Source organism: Lolium perenne, chromosome 5, assembly GCF_019359855.2.
Source record: "Lolium perenne isolate Kyuss_39 chromosome 5, Kyuss_2.0, whole genome shotgun sequence".
In the NCBI taxonomy this organism is placed as follows: domain Eukaryota; kingdom Viridiplantae; phylum Streptophyta; class Magnoliopsida; order Poales; family Poaceae; genus Lolium; species Lolium perenne.
The window spans coordinates 68,993,385-69,006,339 of NC_067248.2; the positions used below are offsets into that span (position 1 = coordinate 68,993,385).

General features: G+C 52.2%; 1 protein-coding gene across 1 annotated transcript; it reads right to left on the minus strand.

Moving 5' to 3' along the window:
* Positions 1 to 8,940: 8,940 nt before the first annotated feature.
* Positions 8,941 to 12,802, minus strand: LOC139831510 (uncharacterized). Its single transcript, XM_071820804.1, has 2 exons — positions 9,158 to 12,802; positions 8,941 to 9,072 (listed from the first exon to the last, which is right to left on the minus strand). The coding sequence occupies exons 1-2, from the start codon at positions 12,800 to 12,802 to the stop codon at positions 8,941 to 8,943; spliced, it is 3,777 nt and encodes a 1,258-aa protein (XP_071676905.1).
* Between the last annotated feature and the right edge of the window lie 153 nt (positions 12,803 to 12,955).

The window sequence follows — 12,955 nt, forward strand, 5'->3', positions numbered from 1 at the left end:
ATTTTATCAAAGTACTTTTTGATTCATGATTCACTTGGTCTAGAGTAGCACAAGATCATCAAAGATAGCCTATCCAAATCAAAGCTAGTTAGCACCCCTCATGACTAGTGGCTAGTGCTAAATAAATAAAATTGACTACTCTTGATGGGAACATTGTGAAATGAAATGGCTTTGAAGGATTTGAAGGTGAATATGACTTGAATAAATGACTTGGTGAATTTGTTAAAAACTAATGGTTGGGTTCGGATGCGATACCATTCCAATTTACAAGTACCCCCACAATACCTGATTATGGGTAGGGTCTAACTAGAAGTTTATATGCCTTAGTATGGGTTCTCTCTAAACAAGCGTCATAGGGGTTATGCCGAGGCTTCCTCCGATAAATGTGAAATGATGTGAAATGACGTGAATGAGGTGAATTGTCCGGCCCAAGCCCTGTGCAGTTCCCAGGTTGACGGTTTGTCTTCACTTGGAGGCCAAGCTCATGGGGAGAGGTGCCTATACTAGGATGTGTAAGTGAAAGGTTAGGGTTGATGATCCGCGTACTGAGTTACGTTTATTCAGAGTTATCTCTGACGGATGTAATCAAATGTTGTGGCACAAGTGTGCAACCTCTGCAGAGTGTAAAACTATTCGAACAGCCGTGTCCACGGTTACGGACAATTGGAAAGGCCATACTGTTCCGTCATTAGATCACTTCTTGAAAATGAGGGTTGAATGTGAAATGGTGATTTGAATTTGAAACACAACTGCGTTGTGGGAATGACACTAATGTTCCCACTTGAGTTAGTCAACTTATGAATATTCTTTATGAAATGCTTATGAATTAAAATTGTCTTTATGCAAATTAAACTAGAGCTTAGCACCCCTTACTAAAATTGATAGTAATTACAATAGTATTAGTTTGCGAGTACTTTAAAGTACTCACGGCTGTGTCCTTGGCTATTCAAATGGCCAGAATATGAAGAGGAGCAGCAATATGAGGATGACGGTCAGCAGGACGTCTACAACAACTAGGAGTCGCCTAACGTCAAGCGTTGGCCTGTGGAACTAGATAGTTCACTTTTATTACGCTTCCGCTACTATGTTGTTCGTTGATCAATAGATCAACTATTTGTGTAATATTGGATCATGTGATCCCCTTTTGTAAGACAATGATGGTTTGTAATGAATGATGACTTATGATATCAACTGTTATGTCTCGCAACAACAATATTCCTGGGATTGCGATGAATGACATAATAGGCATCTGGACTTAAAAATCCGGCTATTGACAGCGTGGGCACGCGCTCGGCCTGGTTGGCGCGTGGCGTGGTTGGGGGCCAGGTCGCCGAGGCGGACGGGCGCGCCGGTGACAGGGCATGTGGCGTGGCCGCAGGCGAGCCACCCCTCGAGGCTGTCCCGGTCGTAGGTGATCCCCGTGGTCGCCGTGACCAGGTCCTTCATCAGCTCGAGCGAGAGGAACAGTTTGGACGGAAGAGACTTTGCGGTGGCGGGAGAGACTGAGTGGAGGAGAAGAATTAAGTATTTTGTTGGTTCCGGTTGGAGTCGGGGTGTTTGAATGTTGACCGTTGAACACACAACGTTTGAATGTACGACTTCGGCGCCCGCGTCGCCCTCGCGTTGCGGCCGCGAGCGGTGATCCACCGGCGCCAACCTCGCTCGCAAGTCGCACCGCCAGAGGAGGAGGAGCGCCGAGTGTTAGGATTAGGGTCCGTTGAGGTGCCGAGTCCGTGGCGGTGCCGCCGCGACATAGAGAGAAGAGCGCACCGAGCGTTAGGGTTAGGGTCGAGAAAAAGAGAGAAGAGCGTTAGGGTTTTTTGCTTTCTCCATTTCAATTGTTATCCATCTAGCAATCTGTTATATGATCATGACATGATGAATGAAATATAATTGATTTCTTCATTTTGTAATGACATTGAGGTATGGCGGACGGCACCTTCGTCCGAGATGAGGATCAAGAAGAAGCGGTGCAGAAAATGATATTTGAGAGTGCCCGTGGGCCTGATGGAGACGACTATGACTTCCCCGACTTTCTGAATAATTTCGGCGAGGGACTTGAGTCCCAACAAGTTAGAAGAGACATAGAAGTGTTCATAACAAACTCCACCGAGGTGTGTATTTATGTATCAAGTCTATGTTCATCACTAGATGCATTCATTTATTTGTATTGCACTTATTAACGAATCATTTTTCTATTAGCCTTCTGGATCATCGAGCAAGTCTGTTAAAACAAAACGAGGCCCGACGCGAATTCTAAAAGGCGAGGGTAGTTTAGCCCTCACGACATTTAAGGATAATGGTGAACCGGTGCATCCCAAAGAGCACTGCACCAAATTTACAAGTCAAGCTGGAGTTCTTGTTAGGGACCATGTACCGATCAGCATTCGAGAGTGGCATAAGCCGAAGAAAGCGGAGAATGAAGCTAGTTATGTCAACGATGCGATGAAAAAGTTTCTTTGGGAAACTCTGCTGACACGCTTCAGCCTACCGGAAGACATGACAGAAGGCCAGAAGAATAAAGTCAAGGAATGGACTCTCAAGAAGATGGCCATACAATTCCAGACCTGGAAGAAAAATTTATGGGACAAATATAAGAATGAAGATCCAGTATTCGATGATAATCTAGTGAAGATAAAGGATCACTGGCAAGAATTTAAGAGGTATAAGCAATCGTCTACTTTTGTGTCCCGATCGGTCACAAATAAGAAAAATGCTTCAAAGAAGACAATTTGGCATCATATGGGGTCAGGTGGCTACAAGACTGCCATTCCGAGGTGGATAGCGTATGAAAATGAACTGATGGCTGCAGGAATCACTCCACAGACATGGGACTGGCCCGAACGGTCCAAGTTCTGGTTGTTCGCGCATGGGGCAGGGTTGGACCCAAAGACAGGGCTGATCGTTGCGGAAGGAAAATGGAAGGAAAAGATTGAGGAAATCGTAGCGAAGCTTGTAGCTGCAATTCAACAGGTTCGAAAGGGAGAGTACATTCCCGATAGAGAGAATGACGAGCTGACACTCGCTCTGGGGAATCCTGAACACGTTGGACGGGTACGAGCTCGCCCAGGTCTCACCATGAAGGAAGCGTTCCCGGAGTCCGCTGACACTTATAGAAGCCGTTCGCGGAAGAAGAAGAAGAAGGACGCCGACACGTTAAAGGAATTGTTAAATAGGGTGTCGGCGCTTGAGAAAAATCAGAGGCCACCTGATCAGCCGATGTTCCTACAGGATCCTCAAGCCGATGCCGCCCCATCTCAGCGAAGAAGCAGTGTGGGTTCCACGCATCTTGACGGATGTGGAGGAAGCTACCCCGTGGATTATATCACGGAGAAGACAGATTGCAAGCTCTATATGTTATTCAGGAACGCGTCCGTTAAGGTGGCGGTCGGTTATGTTTACCCAAGTGAAGATGGAGCAACGCACCACCATATGCCCATTCCACCTGGCTGTGTTCGTGTCGGGGTGGATGAATTTGTTCTGGCTTTTGAAACAGTGGAGCTTGATATTCCTAGAGGTGACGATGAGAAGACACTTGCCGATGTCAAGCACGGTTTCGCTCTATGGCCCAAGAAACACATCGTCCTTCTGCAAAGGCCACCGACTCCTCGTAGCAGTCCACATGAGCATCAAAGGCCTTTGACTCCTCCTCCTAGCAGTCCACATGAGCAGCAAAGTCCACACCTACCTGAGAGGGACCCCAGCGTGAGTCCACCACCTCAAGATCCTCCGCGTAAGACAGCGCCCGGTAAGCGGAACGGTATGCCGCCTAAGAAGAGATCTAGAAAGGAGAAACCACTGCCGCCTATTGAGAAGTTACCTTGGGAAAAAACTCCCGAGGAAAACCAGGAAGCCGTTGAGTCCCAGCTGAGGGCCTTTTTTTGCTAAGAAAGAGCCAGAGATACCTTTTGAGAAGACACTGGATCCGGTGAAGGTTCATCGTACAGTCGAGAATCTATATAACCCTGAACCATCGCCGCCATCTGACTATAGGCGTTCTATTGAAAGGTCGTATGACGATATGATGGAGGCGAAAAACCCCACTACCAGCTCGGGTATCAAGGAGATAAAAGGGATACACCAAGTCTACCAGCTCGGACAACAACCCGTTAAATCGGTCCCCCCTCTCAAGGTGTTTGACGAGAAGGCCGTTCAAAGTTCTCGACAAATCTCAACCGATTACGCCATGGCTAAGGTAGTATATCAATATGTTCAAGGGAAAGATTTGGTCGAGAATCTCTGGAAGCTACCAACAAGTATGCGTAGCTTGCATACGTGGTACGGTGTTGCCACAAAGGGAGGGATGGAGACTATCATGGTGCGAGTTAAGGAAGAGCACTACTTCCAAGAATACTCTGTGAGCGTTGACTTCTCCGAGCTTTTCCAGTTATACAATCTTCGGCCCCTCGACAAATCTATCATCAGTTGTTATTGTCTGTAAGTGATTTATTTATATAATTTGAGAAGTCTTTAGCTCAGCTCCTTGATTATCTTCAAATTATAATATTTTGTGCGCTATGTTATGCAGATCGAAGATGCTCGAATGCAAAAGGGATGAAATCACGGACATTGGGTTCATTGACCCGAACACAATGCATGTCAGGACCATAGAAGAACCCCTCTATAACAGGGATACACCGGAGACTTTGCTAAGGTTTTTGAAGCGACAACGTGACAAAAAGACAATACTTTGGCCTTACAACTTCCAGTGAGTGTTACTCTCTTATAACACATTCTATTTTGCTCACCATATGTTAAAATATTAACTGATGACTTATATATATGACACTACATATTTAAACGTGCGCAAGTTTCACTTTATTCTTATCGTCATTAAAATGTACGAAGGAGAAGTTGAAGTCTTTGACTCACTAACCAAAGAGCCTATACTATACAAGTCTTGTTTTCTTATGCTCAAAAGGTAATTCAAATTCTTATCGGTTTTTTTTGTTAGTTTCCTGATATCAACTGATTGATAACTCTTTTGTGCATTTTCTTTTGTCGGGCAGCGTATGGGAAACTTTCATCAAGGAAGATCAGTCCTTTCAATGGCCACCGAAGCTGACATGGCGTGCGAACAAAGTAAGTAGTACTACCTAGGTCCACACACCTTTATCATACTTCATTATTGTTTGACTGAATTATATTCTTGTACAGAAATGCGCGAAACAACCAACGGGGACTGATCTATGTGGATACTACGTTTGCGAGTACATCCACAGAATTGTCAGCGAGAGAGCGAATAATGAAAGAAATAAAGAGGTACGAAAACAATATTCACAAATTTATTTTCTTACCATAAGTTGTGCTGAGTTTCAGTAATAATTGTTTGATTTGTGATTTGATATATACATATATATACACACACATAGCTCATGTATTCATTTGTATCTTATTCTTTTACAGTTGAGAAGAAAGCGGGAGAAGATCACAATCGAGGAGCGCTTCAAAGCAATCGGCGAGGAATTGGCGGGATTTTTCCTTCGGGAAGTCATACCACCATTCGGAGAGTACCACTATGCATAAAGATCTTCTCCAGCTCCTTGATTGCTTTGTGTGTATATATAGTTTGACTCGGAGTGTACCAGTATGGTACATGTGTAATAGATCGATCTTCATGCATGTACTACTTAATTCTGGTGCATCGACTTGATATGCATCGGAGAGTACTACTTATGCAATTACATGTGTGTTATATTATATGCACCAACTTGATATGCATCACCTTGATCTTCATGTACTACGTAAATCCAAACGCGTTTCCGGTGCATCGACGCGATATGAAACGCTCCGATACCCCTAAACCCCTGCAAAAACCCTAAACCCTGAATTCTCTGCCGCGGCAGAGACTCCCTCGCCATGCGCTCTCCTGGGCGCCCACGTGGAGGCCCATTAACACCGGTTCGTAAGGAACCGGTACGAAAGGGTGGGGGCCTTTTGCACCGGATGTTTTATACCGGTTGCGAAACCGGTGCAAATGGCCCTCTGGAATCGGTATAGATGGGCGTTTTTCTACTAGTGTGTTACCTTGTGATTGATGCTGGAGCGGCCGAGCTAGTGCATGCACATAAGTTGAAGTCTCTGATCATTGAAGGCTTCCCTAGGGCATCTCTGCATGCTGTGGAGGGGGTTGCCAGATCAGTTCAATACTCTGTCAACTGTGCCAGCTCCAGCCATCTAAAAAGACTCTTCCTCCAAGACCTTCCTACTGAAGACCTTCTATGGGCAACTCTTGTTGCTAAATCCTGAATGTGCATCATCAAAGGATGTTCCTCCCATTAAAACGGTTATATTTCTCGTCTTCCCCTACCTTTGTAAACTTCTTTCTTACTTTCACCTTGTGCTGCTGTGATTTGCCTGAGTATGAGAGTATTAGTGGTGGATCTTGGACCACATTTGATGAATTTATAACTTATAAACATCTTTTACCGGAAGTGTAGTTTTCTTGCTCTCATAGTATTTTTCCTCAGCCCTTTGTTTCAATTGTATATTACCTACAATTGTATATTATGTTTGCTGTCCAATTAGTAAATTTTACGAAACTGGTAATTGTGGAAGTAGTTCTGAGACGGTGAGACGTTTGTGCGTCTATATATTTTTTGTGGTCATTTTTATACCTGCAAATTACAACTACTACATCAATTTTCAAAGTGTGTTGGTATGTATCAGTTGGCAATATGCTACAAGATCACATCTGAACGTCACCACGGGTGGTGAATTTTCCATCATCTTTGCTAGTGTATCGGATTTGTGACGAACAATATTGTATAACATAGGATATTATTCACGAAGAGTTACATTGTCCAACCACTTATCTTCCCAGAACCTTATATGTGATCCATCCTTAATAGAGAAAGAGGCATATGGAAAGAAAAAAAAAGTTATTTGTCACCATAAACCCAACTCAGAAGTGCGAGTCACCAGGTTTTTACAAAACTTGGGACAAAGCCCTCGAGCCGACATACTTTCTCTTTAAGATGACTTACCATATCCCGTCTTCATCTTCAGAAAGAAGTTTGAATAACCATGTGAGTTTTGACCTTGAGGTTTTGGATATCAAATCCTCCTTGATCTTTTGGATGACAAATAACACTCCAGCAAGACAGTTGATATTTATTTTTCTCACTATCTCCGTACCAAAAGAATCTAGATCGAAAATAATCCAATCTATGCAAGACTCCTTTAGGCAATTGGAAGAAAAAAAATTATATATAGTACCATATTGGTGAGTAATGAGTTAATGAGAACCAAACGTCCACCTAATGATAGTAACTTTCCTTTCTAGCTAGAGTAGTCTTTCCTCGATGTGTTTTCATTCAGCTACCATAGGGGCCGATAGGAAACTGACCAATCCCACATCTTAATAGGTCAGCAAAATGGGCGGTCTAATCGTGAGCATCACAGAGAACAATTCTCTTTTATGAAAACTTCTCAAAAGCTGATAGAATCAACTTAAAATTTCTCGCTTTATCGAGATCATGTTCTATAAAAAGAATCGTATCATCGACATATTAAGGATAGATAATCTGCCATCCACAAGATGCGGCACTACCGCTTCAATTTAACCAGCAAGCTTTGCACGCTCAATAATTATGGCAAACCTATTCACTATATTTAATATCATGAATGATAACAGATCTTCTTGCCTTCTTTTTTTTTCGTTTGGAATATCAGCATTGTAGGTTAAAAAAAAGCAAGGGTGTGCACTGGTAGAGGCTAGGGTTCTACCAGGACGGGGGCGTAGGTTGTAGGGGTGGAAGTGCTGCGAGCGAGAGAAAGAGAGGCGGCGCCGGCGACAAGGCGCCGTCGCGAGGACGGGGGAAGGCGGCGGCTAGGGTTTGGGGCGGCACGTGAGGAGAAGGCCGACTCCTCTGGGAGTCGGCAACAATGAGATTGATTATTGCTTCCGTTCCTAGTACACGGTACTGCTCCTTATATAGGAGATGACCCATCTATTACAAGGAAAGCAGAGTCCGTATTGGACACAACTACTAGATGCAGAACAAAGACAATCCTGCACGGATACTACTAGACTCTAATCTGAACCTCTGGCTGACCACGTATAACTGGGCTAAGCCCCTAATTTGGCCCACTATTTGGGCTCCTTCCTGGAATAGGAGATACCGACCATAACATCTCTCCCCGCCTTCTCAAACAGCTCGTCCTCGAGCTGAACATCAGGAAAATGCTGCTGAAACTCCTCTAGCTTCTCCCACGTAGCGTCCTCCGAGGGCAGGCCAGCCCACTGTACCAGTATATGCCAAGCGCCCCTACGCAGTTGTGCCTTCAACACCTTCTCGGGCCCCGGAAGCACGCGACCATCATCATGAGGAGGAAGCACCGGCGCCTCGGCCGGAGGATCTCCCTTGTGAGCCTTCAGCAAACTCACATGGAAGACGTCATGGAGGCGAGAACCCACCGGCAGCTCCAAGCGGTAGGCGAGCGTGCCGACACGCTCCAGCACGCGAAAGGGCCCGGCATAGCGAGGCCCCAACTTGTGCTTGGCACGCGGATCCAGTGACTGCGCCGTCCTGTGAAGTAGGCGCAGCCAGACCCAATCGCCCACGGCGAACTCAGCGTCGCGATGATGAGCGTCATAATACTTTCGTGCCAGCTGCTGTGCCTGAAGAAGACGTTGGCGCGCCTCAACCAAAATCTCATCACGGGTCCGAAGCAAGTCGCCCGCGGTCTCCGAACGAGCCGAGCCCGACTCATAAGGCAGCATCCTCGGCGGTGGACGCCCATAGACCACCTCAAAGGGGGTGGCGTGCAGGGCGGAGTGATAGGAGGTGTTGTAGCAGTACTCTGCCCATGCCAACCAGTCCACCCAAGCGCGCGGACGATCCCCTGTAACACAACGCAAATACATGGCAATAATCTTGTTAACCACCTCGGACTGGCCGTCTGTTTGCGGGTGGAAGGCCGTGCTCATGCGAAGCTTCACACCCGCCAGGCGAAAGAGATCGCGCCAGACATGCCCCGTGAACACGGGATCCCGGTCGCTGACAATGGACGACGGAAACCCATGAAGGCGCACGATGCCGTCGAAGAAGGCCCGCGCCACGGACGCGGCTGTGTACGGATGGCCAAGCGGAATGAAGTGGGCGTACTTGGAGAAGCGGTCAACCACCGTCAAGATGACGGATTTGCCGCCCACCTTAGGGAGGCCCTCGATGAAGTCCATGGAAATATCCGCCCACACCTGCGAGGGAACGTCCAGCGGCTGAAGCAGCCCTGCCGGTCGTAACGTCTCCGTCTTGTTGCGCTGGCACGTCACACACGACCCCACCAAGTCGCGGACCAGCGCACCATCACCAGGAATGTAGAAGTCATCCCGGAGACGCTTGAGCGTCTTTTGCACACCCTCGTGGCCTGCTGAGTGCGCGAGACACAGGGCCTGCTGACGAAGATCGTCCTGATCGGGCACGAAGATGCGGCGCCCATGGAGAAGCAGCCCGTCGGCCAGGTGCCAGGGCGCGGCGAGCTCACCCGCGTCGAGGCGCTGGCGCAGCGCCTGGGCATCCGCGGCGCCCACCGTGGCCCGACGGATGTCGTCGATGAAGGCGAACGACGGCCCCGAGCGGATGCACATGACCACGCCGCCGCCGTCGAGGGAGTCCGCAAGCTCCTCCGTGTCGCGGCGAGAGAGCGCGTCGGCGACCGTGTTGAGGCGGCCCGGACGGTACTCGACGGTGAAGTCGAACCCGAAGAGCTTGCTGATCCACTGGTGCTGCGGAACGGTGGAGAGGCGCTGATCAAGCAAGAACTTCAGGCTGTAATGATCCGTGCGGACCCTGAAGGTGCGCCCCCACAAGTAGGGCCGCCAATGGCGCACGGCCTGAACAAGCCCGATGAGCTCGCGCTCGTACGCCGCGAGCTTGAGATGGCGAGTGGCGAACGGCCGGCTGAAGAAGGCCAGCGGCCCCTCCCCTTGATGGAGGACAGCGCCGAACCCGATGCCGGAGGCGTCGCAGTCCACGACGAAAGGTAGGTCGAAGTCCGGCATCTGGAGCACAGGCCCCGTCGTGAGCGCCCGCTGAAGCGCCTGGAAGGCCTCCGTTGCCTCCGTGTCCCAGGCGAAAGCGTCGCGGCGCAGGAGGCGGGTCAGAGGCGCGGCGATGAGGCCGAAGTCGCGGATGTACTTCCGGTAGTAGCCCGCGAGCCCCAAGAAGCCACGAAGAGCCCGTGGGGACTGCGGCGTCGGCCATGTAGCGACGGCCGCGACCTTGTCAGCATCCATCGCGACGCCCTCCGCCGTGATGACGTGTCCCAAGTAGGCGACGGAGGTCGTGCCGAACGAGCACTTCGAGCGCTTTAGGTGGAGACGATGCGCTCGAAGCTCGTTGAAGACGATGGCGACATGCTGTAGATGCTCCGCCCACGAGGCACTGTAGATGAGAATATCATCAAAGAAAACAAGCACGAAACGGCGTAAGTAGGGACTGAGCACGTCATTCATCAAAGCCTGGAATGTTGCCGGCGCATTGGAGAGGCCGAACGGCATCACCAGGAACTCGAAGTGGCCGTGGTGCGTGCGGAAGGCCGTCTTCGGAACATCCTCCGGATGCATCCGCACCTGGTGGTAGCCTGAGCGCAAGTCGAGCTTGGTGAAGAAGCGCGCCCCGTGTAGCTCGTCCAACAGCTCGTCCACGACCGGGATGGGGAACTTGTCCTTGGACGTCACGGCGTTGAGCGCGCGGTAGTCGATGCAGAAGCGCCACGTGCCGTCGGGCTTGCGCACCAAGAGCACCGGCGCCGAGAAGGGTGAAGTCGAAATCCGGATGATGCCCTGGGCCATCATGACCGCCACCTGGCGCTCGAGCTCGTCCTTCTGCAGCTGAGGGTAGCGGTACGGCCGTACCGCGACAGGAGGCGTACCCGGCAGCAGGTGGATGCGGTGATCGCAGGCCCGTGCCGGAGGTAGGCCCTGTGGCTCGGTGAAGATGTCGCTATGCTGCTGCAGAAGGTCGTCCAAGAGCGGATGCGTCGGGTCGAGGGCGGCAGCCATCAGCGCCAGCTGGGGTGCCGGTGGCCCGGAGCTGCCGAGGCCCCTCCACTGGACGCGGCGGCCGCCCGCGCGCCAGAAGATGAGGGACAGCGCCTCGAAATCCCAGAGGATGGGCCCGAGGGTGGACAGGAAGTCGATGCCGAGGATGAAGTCGTAGCAGCCCAGGTTGATGCCGACGCAGTCCACGGAGAAGTGCTCGTCGCCGATGGTGATGGGCACCTGCCGAGCCACGCCCTGGCAGGCTAGGCGGTCCCCGTTGGCGACGGTGACACTGAAGTGCTCGTCTCCTGACGGCTCTAGTGCGAGGCGGCGCATGGCGTCGCCGGTCAGGAAGTTGTGCGTCGAACCCGTGTCAACCAGCGCTGTGAGGCGCTCCCCGCTGATCGTCACCGGCAGGAGCATGGTCTTCGCCGTCTTGATGCCTACCAACGCGTGGAGGGAGACGACGAACGCCTTCGCGTCGACCGGCCCATAGGTGGTGGCGCCTGGCTCGGAAGCGGCCCCGGTGTCAAGCTCCGGGGTAAGTGGCCCGCCGTCCTCGTCATCGACCGTCTCCAAATAGAACAGGCGAGCGCACGTGTGACCCGGCGCGTACTGCTCGTCGCAGTTGAAGCAGAGGCCCTTGCGGCGCCTCTCGAGTTGCTCGGCCGTCGTCAGGCGACGGAAGGGACGTGTAGGCGCTGCAGGGGTTGTCGCGGCAGCCGGCAGCGCTGGGCGCGCCGGGGCCGTCTGGGTAGGGCGTGGTGGAGGGCGGGCTCCCCTGCCCTGGAAGGACTGCTGGATGGCGAGGGTGCGCTGCTCGTACGCCCGGGCGTAGTACATGGCGGTCTGTAGGTCCTGCGGCTCGCGCATCTCCACGTCGACCCGGATGTGGTCGGGAAGGCCGCCCACGAAGAGCTCGGCGCGCTGACGAGCTGAGACGCCGGGAGCATGACACGCCAACGACTGGAAGCGATCGGCGAAGTCCTGCACCGACGAGGTGAACTGCAGGCGCCCCAGCTCGGCGAGGCGACTCCCGCGTACCGGGGGTCCGAACCGGAGGAGGCACAGGTCGCGGAAGCGCTCCCACGGCGGCATCCCGCCCTCGTCCTGCTCGAGGGCGTAATACCACGTCTGAGCGGCTCCGCGGAGGTGGTAGGAAGCGATCCATGTGCGGTCGGACGCCAGTGTCCGCTGCCCCCGAAAGAATTGCTCGCACTGGTTGAGCCAGTTGAGGGGGTCGGTGGCGCCATCATAGGTGGTGAACTCCAACTTGGTGTAGCGCGGGGGCTGCTGAGCGGCTGGCGCGGCGACGAAGGTCGTGGCCAACGCGGTAGAGGGCGAATAGACAGCGCTGCCCCCCGCATGAGGATCGCCGTAGCCGCTGAAACCACCGAAGGGGGAGGGCGCAGCGTGCGCCGGCGGTGGAGGCACGGTCGGCTGGGCAGGGGCAGGTGTGAAGACCGGCGCGTCCACCCATGAGGGCCGCTGCGACGGCGACGCGGGCCACTTGATGTTGGTGATGGGGACGCCCTGGTTCGCGGCCGGGGCCGGTGGAGGCGGAGCGGAAGGCGCGGGCGGGGGTGGCGGCGGCGGTGGCGGAGCGGACACGGCGGCCGGCAGCCCATGCGTCACCTGCAGAAACGTCCGCATATTGGCGATCGCCATGGTGAGGTCGCGGACGGCCGCGGACAGTTCCGCCGGAGAGAGGACAGGGGGCGGCTCGGCGCCCGGCGCCACGTGCACGGCGGTGGTGGAGGCCGGCGGCGTCTCGGAGGTGGCAGCGATGGTGGCGGAGGGCTGGCCCGACGACATGATCGCAACCGAGGATTCTGATACCAAATTGGTAGAGGCTAGGGTTCTACCAGGACGGGGGCGTAGGTTGTAGGGGTGGAAGTGCTGCGAGCGAGAGAAAGAGAGGCGGCGCCGGCGACAAGGCGCCGTCGCGAGGACGGGGGAAGGCGGCGG